Here is a 15,233-nt window from a genome sequence, read left to right on the forward strand (position 1 = left end):
ATTATTTCCTAATACTTATCGACAGAGGAATTCATCTGCATCACGTTCTTTTGACTGTAAATGAAAGAGTGCAGACACCTCCTGCTGATAATGGATTGCCTTCAAACAATACTTTTGACAATTGCATCCTCCAAATCTTCATTTTCATTGTAACAATCAAGATGATTGTCGGTACCTTCGAATTCTTTGCAATTTCTATTGAAACAGTTTCATTTTCACTGTCGGTCATTTCTTGCATTTCTAAGCCTAAATTTGAAGCCACAGTGAGCAAAACAGTTCCGAATTGTCTTACTGCTTACTACTCGCTATCAATGACAAAAAAAATCATTGCTTTTGAATACAAGCACACACAAGTGATGCTATTTAAAAACTGTTAATTATAAGCACAGTGTAGTGTCTAGCGACCACAAAATATGCATGTGACTGACATTAATTCGAAACTGCTCAGCAACAGTCTCCTGTCCCAATTAAGCAGCATAGTGTCCCAAATCAACGTAGAATCCTGGCTATTTTCTTGATTTGTGTTTGTTCTTTAAGTGTTGTCCCAAATAAGAGGCTGCCCTGATTGACCAATTAACCAGAATCCACTGTATATAGTTTGGGATGCCATAATGCTTCAAAAGTGGAACAAGTAACCGGAAGATAATTGAAAGTCAAACAAATCTAATTATTTTACCCAATTAAAAATTTGATGAAAATGAATTGCTATTGGACAGTTTAAATGCCCGACATGCAAAAATAACGATTCATCAATCATCAAGATTGCCAGTATATAAAGGACAAGGGGAAAAACAATCAAATGACATCTTCCTGATCCTTTTAAAACAATTATGCAAAAAAAATAGGCACAATTACATACTTAAATCAGTAATAAAATTAAAAAGACAATTTCCCGCTGGTGTTTCACTCCTGCATTTCAAATACCTGATCACTTTTTCTTACTGGCAACACCTCACAGTCAGGGCTGCCACTATTTCTTTTCTCAGCCTGGTTCCCCTTGAGGTTTGAAAGAGAAGGCGGCAGAGATTTTCTAGCTGCTGCTGTTCTCCAAGTCATTTTGGGGGCAGGCTCTTTGATATCTGCTTGCCTCTCATCTATATGTGGAACTGCATCATTAGTAGCAGGAGCTGCAATAACTGATTTCTGCACTGCTGTCCGATCTCGTGGAGGACTGGATAAATTTTCATGTTGTTTATTTTTCTTCGCTTCAAGATTTAATGATTTTGTTGTATCTGCTGATGTGTCAGGTTTTTGGTCCACATAAATAAAGGTGTACTGTTCTATCCTGTCCTCCCGAGTTAATCTCAATGCATCCTCGACTTGAGATATGCCAACTTCCCACTGAGGGCGGATCCTTTGTGCTATGGGCTTCAGGATCTACAGGGGAAAATGAAAATACATTACATTATAATCATCTTCCAACACTTAATTTAAGAAAAACACACTCATTGGAAGTCTCAGAATTCTGCTTTTCTAAGAAAACTAGAGTGATTTAATTCAAATGTTAGTTTCTGAATTGTATCTCAATCATAATCTAATCATATTTCTGGTCCAATTGTGAAATATTGTTGGGCTAACTAAGGTAAAGCAGTTTTTAAACTGGTTCCAATAACCAATTTTTTTTAACAAGCTAAAGCCAATTTCTCATGCTCTTCCAAAATAAATCAACAGCTTTAAATCAGAGCATGAAAACTGGCCAAAATCTTGCATTTTAAAATGCTAGAACACAGATCTATACCTGTAACATAATATGCAAGAGCTTCACCGCACTTGCTTCCATCAAATACACTCCTAACAGAATTTTGGGTTTGAAAAAAAAGGTTGCAATCAACCAGGGGGCATTTCTTGTTAATACTGACACTATAACGGAAAAGAAAGTTTCTCATAGTAAGACAGCCAGCCACCTAATCTTGATGCACGGATAAAAGTAATCCTCAAAATTTTACAGATATATTATAAAGTATTGGACCAAATTCTGTTTTAAATTTCTTGGACTATTACCTGTGGCTGCCTACTTGTTGGTTCTGAATGCAATCAGATCCTTCATTTGTGCCACTACACACATGGGAGTTTCTGGAAGTAACTGAGAATCTACACCCCTTCCCCTTCTGAATCTGTGCACATCTTCTAGCTCCGCCTGCCATTCCCTCCACAACTTCTTGCAAAACCCACATATTTTTATTGTTGTTTGTTTTTAAGCTGATTTAAACTGGAGGAATTTAAATTCAGTGAACTGGCAGACAAACATACATATAGTTTAGGAGCAGGAGTAGGCCACCCAGCCTTTCAAGCCTACTCATTTTATAAGATATGATTGATTGTGACTAAACTCCATATTCCCATCTACTCATGGTAACCTTTGACTCCTTGCTTATCAAATATCTATCTACCTCTGCCTTAAAAAAAATTAAAGATTTTGCTTCCAATACCCTTGAAGAAAAAGAACTCCAAAGACTTTTGCTGAGAGAAAAAGTTTTATTTTATTTGTATTTTAGAGATACAGTGCAAGCAAAACTCATCCTGTTAACAAATATTCCATAAAGGAATATTTCTCCTATCTTTACCTCATGGATATATGGGGCTAGAAGAAGATCCTTTAATTGTCCTCTAAAATGCCTCAGCAGGTCAGATGAACAGCAAGTCACTAATCCTTGTATCTCATAAGTGAACAAAAACATCTCTTAAAGCAAAAAAATAGAACTAACAGTTAAAGATATGCATGCAAGCTCTTAATTATTAAAAAAAACTGGAGCTGACATTCACAAAGTGTGTTTTCAAGCAATAATGGTCATGTTCTTCAAAGTAGCCCGTTTCTGCTCATGGGAGAGCCTTGAACAAGCAGACAAAGAAGATTAGGGGGTATGCATTAAAACCAAAGTATGAAGAAACATTGCAATGGATGGCGAATTGCTGAAATTCTTTATCCTTTACCCTGCAGGGTTTGTGGAATGGGCATTAATGGAGATAATTAAAAGAGATGGTAGACAAATTTTCAAAAGAAACCAAGGAATTAAGGTCTATGGGGAACTGGCACAAAAGCCAAGATGAGGCAGTTTATCCATTACCATACTGAGTGGTGAAACTGGCATGAGGGCCAGGAGCCGAGTGGCCTACTCCTAGCTTATAATTCCATATGTTCTTAAAATATCTCCACAACCTTGCACTACATCTTCCATTAGATACTAATGCAATAATATAATTCTTTTCAAAGCAAGAGATTTACAAGTTTCCTAAAGGAGTTGAGGGCCAGGGAAACTGTTTATTTTCTTTGCTGTTTCATGGTTCATGGATTCCATCTCTTGTCCATTCCTAATGGGCTCTGAGCTATACAAGAAATTCAGAGTCAATCACAGTGGTGCATCCAGACCACATAACAGCCAAACCAGGAAAGGATGACATACATCTTCCTTGAAGGGTATCAGATGACACCCAAGCAACAAGGTGGCCATGTCAAAAGCGAAAACTGAGTTCATGGATTGGACACAAATTTTCAACTAAATAACTTCAGTCAGAATTTTCCAGTGATTCAACTGAGATTCCCACACTTTATACTCAGCTCAGTTCTGACTATGCCCATCAATATAGTTAGTTTATCATAATGGATACCTTTTGCTTCTCTGCAGCACTGCTGGCTTGCCTGGCAGTATCAGCTACAAGTGCCTCATATTGTGAGCGTCCCTGGTAGGAAGCTACCCTCTTCTCATGGATCCAAGCTCTTTCCGGCACGGTCCCAAAGAATTGCACATGGTATTCACGAGCACCTGAATCAAAAGACCAAAGATTACAATTTATAATGAGAGACCTGAAAGAAAACCAGACTCTGAACATCAAGAAACTTTAAAGTAGGTATGCAAGCTGTAAACAGAAAATAAATAAATTCCTGTACTAAAAGAATGTTTCAAGACTTGTGTGCAGGTGTGACTTTCATACTAAATGTCTACATATTAAAACAATATGCTACTTCCAGGGAAGCAAATTTCCCCAATTAAAAAATGCTATTGCTTTACAATTATGAAAATGTGAACCACAGTATTTAGTACAAAATGTGAACCACAAATTCAAAGTTCAAAGTAAATGTTATTATCAAAGTACATATATGTCTCCATATACAACTCTGAGATTCATTTTCTTGTGGGAATACACAGCAAATCTATAGAATAGAATAGAAAATAGAAAGGTACCCAGGGCACCATATCTGTGCAATGTTAACACTGGTTGCTCCATTGCTTTGTCCTTACAGTTCTGTTGAACTAATGAAGTCCTTAACTGAAAGTGGACCAGTTATTGCCATTAATTACACATGGCTGGCAGTACAACACTGAAAAGGAGTAATTCAGGACTCTACTGTATTGTGATCAGCTTTGTTTTTTTCCCCATTTGTTTTCAGCATTTAAGATAAATCTGGATAAGTACATAGATGAGAGGGGTATGGAAGGCTATGCTCCAGGTATTGGTCAATGGGACTAGACAGGATAATAGTTCAGTATTGAATAGATGAGCAAGGGCCTGTTTCTCTGCTCTTGTGCTCTATCACTATCTTCAACATTTCTCCACATGACTGTGACTTGTCAGATAAGCTTTGTCAGGCCATTGAAAATACTACGAACAAACAAGCCAATAGTTAAAAAGACTGCAAACAACTGGAATTCTGCAGATGCTGGAAATTCAAGCAACACACATAAAAGTTGCTGGTGAATGCAGCAGGCCAGGCAGCATCTCTAGGAAGAGATGCAGTCAACGTTTCAGGCCGAGACCCTTCTTCAGGACTAACGTTAGTCCTGACGAAGGGTCTCAGCCTGAAACGTCGACTGCACCTCTTCCTAGAGATGCTGCCTGGCCTGCTGCGTTCACCAGCAACTTTTATGTGTGTTAGTTAAAAAGACTGGCTTGTGCCGAGCTAAATCGATTTTCCCTGTCTCCAGAGGGAATGGCTTTGCGGTGAGAAATCCTAATAAGGAAGTCAGTGGATACAGTTTGAACCACAGAGCCATACTCCAGTTTGATAACTCCAACTCCAATAACCTTTCACTTTCATGTGCACAATCCTTCAGTCATCAGGTTTTCAGGAAAAGTGAGTTAACCTGTTGCAATCAAGAGTGAATAAACTGCTAAAACAATAACAAGGAAAAAATCGGTAACATCATGCAAAATCTAATTCCATTTGTGCAGATTTTTTGCTGTTTTCACATAGGAAAATAGGATAGGTTTAATTATTATTCACTTCCTGGTCACACTCCCAGGGAAATATACCAACTTTAGCAAAAGCAGATGAATGAATTATTAACATAAAATATACTTCATGCTCAAGTAAATTGAAACCACTAAATCTCAATTGAATACATGATCCAAATTATGTTCTGAATTTTCTTAAATAAATTATCTAATTATAAATTCCACAGGGAACAGTTTAACCACTATAAAAGGTATGTTTTAAAAACACAAGAAGTGTCAGGTTGCAAATGTAAAGTTACTTGAAACAGAATGAACACCCATGGGAATAGTTTGCAAATGCTCAGGGGAAAAAAAACAAACTTGTGGATAGAAGAATATTAGTGTTGATTGGGGCAAGGGCACAACATCTAATCTTGTATCGTAGGTTATGATGATTTATCGCACTATCTTTACCAACCTGTTGATAGACCTTTCCTATTAGCCCTGGTGTCACTGCTCCCTCTAAGCTGCACAGGGGAACGGTCACGCAGTAACTGAAATGCTCCCACGCACATGGCCTTTGTTACCACGCAGCTAGTACTTTCTTTTATATAATGTTATTATAAAGTGCTGCAGTTTTCAGGCCACGTAAAAACTTCCTGCTCAGAGCAATGGTTGATTCGTGCAGCTATAAAAAAATATTACAGGGAATGTTGTCTAGTGTCCTGTTCTTTTCCAATCTTCCTGTAAATTTCCCATTCAAGTGCAGTTCCTTTTTCAAAGATGCTACTGATTTTGTCTCCATTTCTCATGTAATCTGGGAGCACAATTTGCCTTTTCGTTTTTATAAATTTTCACTTGTTTGAGTCATATGGGGTTGAATAAATCCCATCATCAAAATGACACAGAGCTAATCAAATCATATACTGTATGTATGTTGATATAAAAGCTATACTGTACTTCACAGCATTTCCAATAACATACAATTTAGAATTAGGGACTGTAACAAACTTACCTGATATTTGGGAGTTTCGAAGTTCAAAGTATATTTATACAACCTTGTCTCCTTACAGGCAGCCACAAAGAAACCCAGTGAAACCCATTTAAAAACTGTCAAACACCCAATGTGCAGAAGAAAAAATCATTCAAACAATAAAAGCAAGCAAATAACATTCAGAACTGAAGTTCATGGAAGTGAGTCCACAGCCACGAAGCCAGTCATCATTAAGCCTACTCATGAGCCCATTAGTTGCAGGCCACAGCCTCAATTCAGTGCAGAGATTAGAGTAAACTTTGCTGAGTCGTGAGCTGAGTCAGTTCATCCTTCACCACGGCCCCAACACTCTGACCTTTTCAATCTGGCCTGACACTTAAAATTAGCCAAAGCTCATGTCATTCCTCACTCTCAGAGCTGGGCCCTGCCACCTTGATACGCCCTTGGGCCCACAACCCGCTGCCATGATTCTGCCCGAGACTTAAATCTATCAAACCTCGGGTCTTTCCTCATTCTCGTGCCAGAGCCTGGTCCCTACTGCCTCAAATGACCTCTGTTCTGCCACATCAAATCACCACATCGTAAGTCCACTTTAACAATGGCTCATTCCTCATTCTCAGGCCCCAGAACCTCAATTCAGCCTACACACGTCACACTACATCCGTCCTGCACCTTCCAGACTTCAGCTCACACCATAAAAATGCCAGGTTGTACAGGCAGTTCAAAAGCTTAACTCTGAAAGGGAAGTCCACTGATTGCAGTAATCATATCAGAGAAAGAGTGTGATTAATGCAGTAACTTATTTGTTTTGTTTGCTTCCAACAAGCCGGTGTCTTCACAAGTGCCATCTTAAACTGGAAAGTTCTTTTGGTAAAGTTTCTTTTGAAAAGCACAAAGCTAAGGATTTTCTGCACATTTTACCAGTCAATACTTGATTAGAATGATTGACACAATCTTTTGGTGATCAGTGATCAACATAGTTAATGGAAAGTGGCTTGAATTTACCGTTGGCTTCTATATTTTGGGAAAATTCAGAATACTATTTTAGCCAAAGAACAAGGTTGTACCTTGCAAAAGATATTGTCCAGAGACAAAGTCAATGCAAGATTTCAGTAGATTCTCCATAACATGTCAAAAAGCAATGGGCCGAATGGCCAAGTTCTGCTCCAATATTTTATGGTCTAAGTGAAATGCATTTCCATATTGTTTCTGATGAATACAGAAAACACTGGAGTCATTTAAGAACCAAATAGAACTTCCAGTGAGGAAAGAGAATCTGCAGACTCCTCCAGGGTGAAGCAAATGTCTGCCTCCCTCTGAGATCTCAAAAATGTGTGGGAACTTATGTTCCTGTTTGCATTTATTGCTGCACTGCCAATGTAACTTATGACATAGTGACCACAATAATTTACAGCAAACCTTATGTTTCACAATAACAGTTATAAAAGGCTAAAAACAAGGCTAAGCATTGGACATCATGTAAACTGAGAGCATTTCATTCCAACAAAAGCAATAGTTGGTAATTTCCAGAGAAATTCCCCAACAAGCTTGTTGCTGAATTAGTCACACACCAAAAGCTGAAATATTCCATCAATAGCTGGCTAATTCAAAGGAAGAGTTTTGCTTCAAGGGAAACCTCATAACGCCAATTATTCTTGTTACCTCTTGTGTTGATCTTGGTATGAATCTGCAGTAATGGGTCACAGGACACCATACAAGGCCACCAGGGATAAGTGCCAACCTTAGTCCACACCAAGTCTCCAACCTGGTAAAACGTTGAAACTACCGACTGATTTCCAGAGTCTGGTAACTGATGGGCCTGAAACAGAAAAGATGACAAGTTTAACAAACAGGATGTTATCATATCAGATTATTTTGGCACAAGCATAAGGCAAGAAGCTAAAATACTTTGTTTTCAAAGGCTTTGCATGGCCAGAAATTAGGAAGCAAAGAGCAGAGCAAAAGAAAAAACCACAAGACACAGGAGCAGAATCAGGCCATTCAGCCCATTGGGTCTGCTCAGCCATTTCATCATGGTTGATCCATTTTCCCTCGACTCCATTCTCCTGCCGTCTCCCCATAATCTTTCACACTCGGACTAATCAAGAACCTATCAACCTCTGCCTTAAATACATTCAATGACCCGGCCTCCATGGCTGCCTGTGACAACAAATCCCACAGATTCACCATCTCTGGCTAAAGAAATTCCTCATCTCCATTCTAAATGGATATCCCTCAAGACTGTGCCTCTGGTCCCAGACTCCCCCACTATAGGAAATATCCTCTCCACATCCACTCTATTTAGGCCTTTCAACATTGAATTGAATTGACTTTATTTCTTACATCCTTCACATACATGAGCAAAAATCTTTACGTTATGTCTCTGTCTAAATCTGCAATGTGCAATTTATAGTAATTTTTAATAAACAGAATGCACAACAGGACAGTCAATAAAGCATAGAAATACAATTGTATCAGCGTAAATTAATCAGTCTGATGGCCTGGTGGAAGCAGCTGTCCTGGAGCCCGTTGGTCCTGGCTATTATGCTGCGGTACCGTTTCCGAGATGGTAGCAGCTGGAACAGTTTATGGTTGGGGTGACTCGGATCCCCAATGATCCTTCGGGCCCTTTTTACTCACCCATCTCTGCAAATGTCCTGAATAGTGGGACGCTTATATCTACAAATGTGCTGGACTGTCCATGCCACTCTCTGCAGAGTCCTGCAATTAAGGAAAATACAGTTCCCATACCAGGCAGTGATGTAGCCAGTCAGGATGCCTCAATTATGCTCCTGTAGAAAGTCCTTAGGATTTGGGGATACGTGCCAAACTTTTTCAACTGTTCGAGGTGAAAGAGGCACTGTTGTGCTTTTGTCACCACACAGCCAGAATGTACAGACCACATGAGATCCTTGGTGATGTGTATCTCAAGGAACTTAAAGCTGTTCACCCTCTCAACCCCAGATCCATTAATGTCAACGGGGGCAAGCTCGTCTCATTCCTCCTGTAGTCCACAACCAGCTCCTTTGTTTTTGTGACATCGAGGGAGAGGCTGTTTTCCTGACATGACTGTATCAGAGTGATGACTTCTCTGTAGGCTGTCTCATTATCATCTGAGATAAGGCCAATCAATGTAGTGTCGTCAGCAAACTTAATTAGTAGATGGAGCTGTCGGTGGCGACACAGTCATGGGTAAACAGAAGAGAAAAGGAGAGGGCTTAGGACACAGCCCTGAGGGGCAGCTGTGTTGAGGGACAGAGGGGAGGTAGGTTTCAATGAGATCTTGCTTCATTCTTCTAACTTTAACAACAAAGGTCTAGATTCAAATGCTTCTCGTACAATAATCACTTAATTCCCAGAATCATTCTCGTGAACTTCCTCTGAACCCTCTCCAATGTCAGCACATTCTTTCTAGATAAGGGGCCCAAAACTGTTCTCAATGCACCAAAAGAAGCCTCACCAGTGCCTTATAGAAGACTTAGCATTACATCTTTGCTTTTATATTCTAGTCCTCTCGAAATTAATGCTAACATTGCACTTGTCTTCCTCACTACCGACTAAACTTGAAAGTTAACCTTTGGGACTTTCAAGTCCTTTGACAGCTCGGATTTTCAAATTTTCTCCCCGTTTAGAAACAGTTTATGTTTATATTCCTTCTACCAAAATGCATGACCATACATTTTTCCACACTGCGTTCCGTCTGCCACATGGTTGCCCATTCTCCCGAGCTGTCCAAGTTCTTCTGCAACCTCCCTGCTTCATCAACACTACCTGCCCCTCCACCTTTCTTCATATTGTGTGCAAACTTGGCCACAAAGCCATCAATTCCACCAATCAAATCACTGACATATAATGTAAAGGAAGAGGTCCCAACACAGACCCCTGCAGAACACCACTAGTCACCTGCAGCTAACCAGAAAAGTCTCCCTTTATTCCCACGTTTTGCCTCCTGCCAATCAACCAATCCATGCCTGTAACATCATGGGTTCTTATCTTGTTAAGCAGCCCAATGTGGGACAACTTGTCAAAGGTCTTCTAAAATCCAAGAAAAACAACATCCGATTCTCCTTTGTCTATCCCGCTTGTTATTTCTTCATAGAATTCCAAAAGATTTAAGAGTCAAGATTTCTCTTAAGGAAACCATGCTCTTTTTGGCCTATTTTATTATGTGCCTCCAAGAACTCCGAAACCACATCCTTAACAATCAATCCAACATCTTTCCAGTCACTGAGGTCAGGCTAACTGACCCAAAATTTCCTTTCTTCTGCCTCCCTCCCTTTCTGAATAGTGGAGTGACAGCTGCAATTTTTCAGTCCTCCAGAATCATCCCAGAATATAGTGATTCTTGAAAGATCATTACTAATGCCTAGACAAACTCTTCAGCTACCTCTTTCAGAACCTGGGGTGTTGTCCATCTAGTACAGGTGATTTATCATCCTTCAGTCCCTTCAGCTTCCCAAACACCTTCTCCCTAGTAATAGCGACTGCACTCATTTCTGCCCCGACACTCTCAAACTTCCAGCATACTGCTAGTGTTTTGTACTGTAAAGACTGATACAAAATACTTATTCAATTTGTCCGCTATTTCCTTGTGCCCCATTACTAGCTCTCCAATGTCATTTTCCAGGTGTCCTATATATATATTCTTACCTCTCTTTCACTCTTTATGTATCTGAAAAAAACATTTTGAATCCTCTTTGATATTACTGGCTAGCTTATCTTCATATTCATCTTTGCCCTCCTTTTGGCTTTTCAGTTGGCTTCTGTTGGTTTTTAAAAGCTTCCCAATCCTCTAACCTCCAACTAGATTTTGCTATTATATGCCCTCTCTTTTGCTTTTAAGTTAGCTCTGACTTACCTCATCAGCCACGTTTGTGTTGTCCTACCTTGACAATACTACTTCTATGAGGTGGAAATATCCTGTGCGTTCTGAATTGCTACCAGAAACTCCAGCCATTGCTGTCGTCATTGCTGCTGTGCCCCCGTCCAATCAAACAGTTTCTCTCTCACGCCTCTGCAATTCCCTTTACTCTACTAATACTGAAATACCCGACTTTAGATTCTCCATCTCAAATTGCAGGGTGAATTCTGTCATATTACAATCACTGTCTCCTAAATGTTCCTTCACCTTAAGCTCCCTAATCAAAACAGGTTCATTACAAAACACCCAATCCAGAATAGCCTTTCCCCTAGTGGGCTCAACCACAAGCTGTTTTAAAAAGCTATCTTGTAGCATTCTACAAATTACATCTCTTAATTTCTCACATCTATCTACATATTAAAATCCCTCATGACATTGCACTTTTTACAGGCCTTTTCTGTTTCCTGGTTGTAATTTGTAGCCCACATCTTGGCTACAGTTTGGAGGATTGTATATTATTCCCATCAGGGTCTTTTTACCCTTTCAGTTTCTTCACTTTACCCACAAGGATCCTACATGTTCCTATCAAGGTCAACTCTTTTTGAGGACTTGATTTCATTTTTTTTTTTTAAAAATCAACAGAGCCATGCCAACCCCTTTGCCTGCTCTTTGATACAATGTGTTTCCTTAGATGTTATGCTCCCAACTATACAACTTCTCTCAGCCATGACTCAGATACCCACAACGTCATACCTGCGAATTTCTAACTGTGCTGCAAGATCTATCTTATTCTGTATACTGCATGCATTCAAATACAACACCTTCAGTCCTGTATTCATCATCCTTTTCCATTTTACCATGTTATACTGTACTCATCCTACTGACTGCAATGTTGCCTATTATTTGCCCATCCTTCTTGACAGTCTCACTACACCTGCTTGTATACCAACTGCACCAACCTCAGTCCTATTACACTGATTCCCAACCCTCGGCCAAATTAAGTTAAACCCTCCCCAAAAGCTCGAGCAAACCTGCCCATAAGGCTATTAGTTCCCCTTGGGTACAGGTGTAACCCAGGCCTTTTGTACAGGTCATACCTTTCCTAGAAGAGATTCCAGTGATCCAGAATCTGAAGCCCTGTCCAGCCACACATTCTTCTGCCAAATCATCGTATTCTTACCCTCACTGACGTGTAGCACAGGCAGCAATCCAGAGATTACTACCCAGGAAGTCCTGCTTTTCAGCTTTCTACCTAACCCCCTAAATTCTCTCTTCAGGACATCTTCCCTTTTCCTACCTACGTCATTGTTGCCAATATATACCAAGATTTCTGGCTGCTCATCCTACCCCTTTAGAATGCTGTGGACCTGATACAAGACATCCCTGACCCTGGCACCTGGGAGGCAACATGCCATCAGCGAGTCTGTTATGTCCACAGAATCTCATGTCTGCTCCTCCAACTATGGAATCCCTATCACTACTGCAGTCCTCTTCTTCCTACCACAGAGATCCGATCGCTGTGGCTCCCCCGGTAGGTCATCCTCCTCAACAGTATCCAAAGCAATACACTTATTATTGAAGGGAAATGACAATCTTCAAAAGATTTTTTGAAGACTTTGCAAAGACCATACACAAGTTTCCAGAGATAGTACATAGAGAAAGAAAACCAAACAATGAAGCTTCACCTTTAGTAGTAACTAATGACCTTTTCTGTACCGTGGCTGGAAGCACACATGACTCAAAGAAACAGAAATCACATAATTATACAGCATAGAAGCACAACTCATCTCTGCCGAACAAGGTGCCTTACTGAGAAAGTCCAATGACCATCTACACCTTTCCATTAAGCTATCCACACAACATTTAAATGCTGTAATGTTTCCACCTCTGTCACTTCTGGCAGTTCAGCCACCACCAATCGTATGGAAAAACTTGCCCCCCAGGTTTTAGCTTTCCCTTCTCACCTTAAACTTTTGGTTTTAGACCACCTCACTTAGGATAAAGACTGACACCACCCATCTTCTCTATGCCCTTCATGATTTTATAAACCTCGCTGTGATCATCACTTTAGTTCTTTCACTGCAAGTAAAACAGTGCCAGCCTATCCTTCATCTCCTTATAATTCAAGCCTTCCATTCCTAGCAACACCCATGTGAATCTTTTCTTTATCTTCTCTAGCTTAACCACATCCTTCCTAAAGCATGTCAACTAGAACTCGACACAATATCCCAGGTGTAGTATTACTAGCATCTTAACGCTGTATCATTATGTCTCAACTTTTGTACTTAATGTCCAATCCATTAAGACAAGTGTCCGATGCATCATCTTAGAACCTTGTTTACCTGTGTCACCACTTCCACTACATTCAATTCTAGAGTCACCTGCTAATTTACTAATCCTACCACCTAAATTCTCATCCAAATCATTAATTATATACATGACAAACAACAGAGGACACAGCACCAGCGCCTGCGCCACAACACTGGTCTCATGCTTTCAATCAAGAAAAACAACTCTTTACCAGCCCCCCCGACTTCTTCCACCAAGGTAATTTTGTTTCCAATTGTCGAGCTCACCCAGATCCCCATATAATCTCACCTTCCGAACAAATCTACTATGCAGGACCTTGACAAAAGTCTTGTTAAGCGCTGACATTAAAAAAAATATTAAAAGAGTTCAACTGATTCTGCACATAGTGTTAGCAAGACCAAGGAATTGATCTTGGACTTCAGAAAAGGAAAGTTGGAAGAACACATACCAGTTGCCATTGAGAGCTCAGTGGTGGAAAGGGTGGGCAGCATCTCAGCGGAGCTAACCTGAGCTAAATACACTGATGCAATCATGAAGGTGGCACACCAATGTCTATACTTCACTAAGAGTTTGTGGAGATTTGGTACGCCAGCAAAGCCTCTTACAAATTTCTACAGGCATATGGCGAGAGTATTCTGACTGCCTGCTTAGTATGAGGGACCAATACACAGGACTGTAAGGAGGTCACAGAGGGTTGTAGACATGGCTAGTTCTATCATAAGCATTAAGGTGAGGGTTACCATCAAGATAATTTTCGAGGAGGCAGCACCTCAAGAAGGAAGCGTTCACCATTAAAGACCCTCATCATTCAGGACATGTCCTCTTCATGTTACTACCATCAGGAAGGCAGAGGAGCCTGAAGACTCATGCTTAATGTTTTAAAAACAGCGTCTTCCCCTCTGCTATCAATTTCTTAATAATCCATTATCTTATTTTTCATCTTTTGCTATTTATTTTGTAAGTTATTGTGAATTTTATGTCTTGCAGCTGCAAAACAACAAATTTGTCGAGAGATAATAAATCTGATTCTGATCTACCATAATGAAGTGCTACAAGAGTTTGGTTATGGTTAGGATCAACTCCTGCCCTGGACAGGCTGCAATTCACCTACCATCACAAAAGGTTTATGTTGGGCACAATCTCACTGGCTCCCCATTCTACTTTGGAACAGCTATAAAACAACAATACACACCAGGCTGCTCTTTATTGATTACAGCTCATTATTCAATACCATCATCTCCTCAGTATTAATCACCAAGTTTCCAAACCTGGGCCTCTGTACCTCCGTTATCAACTGAATCCTTGACTTCCTCATCGGGAGATCACAGTCAGTACTGATCAGTAATAACATTACCTCCTCACTGATAATCAACACAGGGGCACCTGAAGGATGCGTGCCAAGCCACTGCTCTACCCTGTCTCCACTCACAATTCTGTGGTTAAGCACATCTCAAATGCCATTTATAGATTGACAGACAACATCACTGTTCTTAGTAAAATCTCAGATGATAATGAGAAGGCATTAAAAGGAGTGGGCTGGTTAAGTGGTTTCACAACAATCACCACCTCACACTTAACATCAGCAAGATCGAGAAATTGACTGTGGATTTCAGGAAGGAGAAGTTAGGAGACCACACACCAGGCATCATTGAGAGGTCGGTAGTGGAAAGGGTGAGCAGCTTTAAGTTCCTAGTGTCAACATCTCTGAGGATCTGCCCTGAGCCCCAACATATTGATGCAATTGTGAACAAGGCAGACCAACGGCACTACTTTGTTCGGAGTTTGAGGAGGTTTGATATGTCAAAGACTCTTGTAAATTTCTATAGATATACAGTGGAGAGCATTCTGACAGGTTACATCACAGCCTGGTATGGAGGCTCCAATGCAAAGGATTGTGGACTCAGTCATCACAGTTAC

General features: G+C 40.2%; 1 protein-coding gene across 7 annotated transcripts in view; it reads right to left on the reverse strand.

Moving 5' to 3' along the window:
• The window catches only part of nsd3 (nuclear receptor binding SET domain protein 3), a 97,996-nt gene that overhangs the window by 54,090 nt on the left and 28,673 nt on the right, over positions 1 to 15,233 (reverse strand). For all 7 annotated transcript variants that reach the window (XM_072266428.1, XM_072266432.1, XM_072266433.1 and 4 more), the window contains 3 exons: positions 7,808 to 7,964; positions 3,607 to 3,761; positions 925 to 1,377 (listed from right to left, as the gene is read on the reverse strand). In XM_072266428.1, the coding sequence (XP_072122529.1) occupies positions 925 to 1,377; positions 3,607 to 3,761; positions 7,808 to 7,964 (765 nt within the window). The remainder of the gene's footprint in view (positions 1 to 924; positions 1,378 to 3,606; positions 3,762 to 7,807; positions 7,965 to 15,233) is intronic.

The sequence above is a fragment of the Mobula birostris genome, chromosome 8 (genome assembly GCF_030028105.1).
Source record: "Mobula birostris isolate sMobBir1 chromosome 8, sMobBir1.hap1, whole genome shotgun sequence".
Classification (NCBI taxonomy): domain Eukaryota; kingdom Metazoa; phylum Chordata; class Chondrichthyes; order Myliobatiformes; family Myliobatidae; genus Mobula; species Mobula birostris.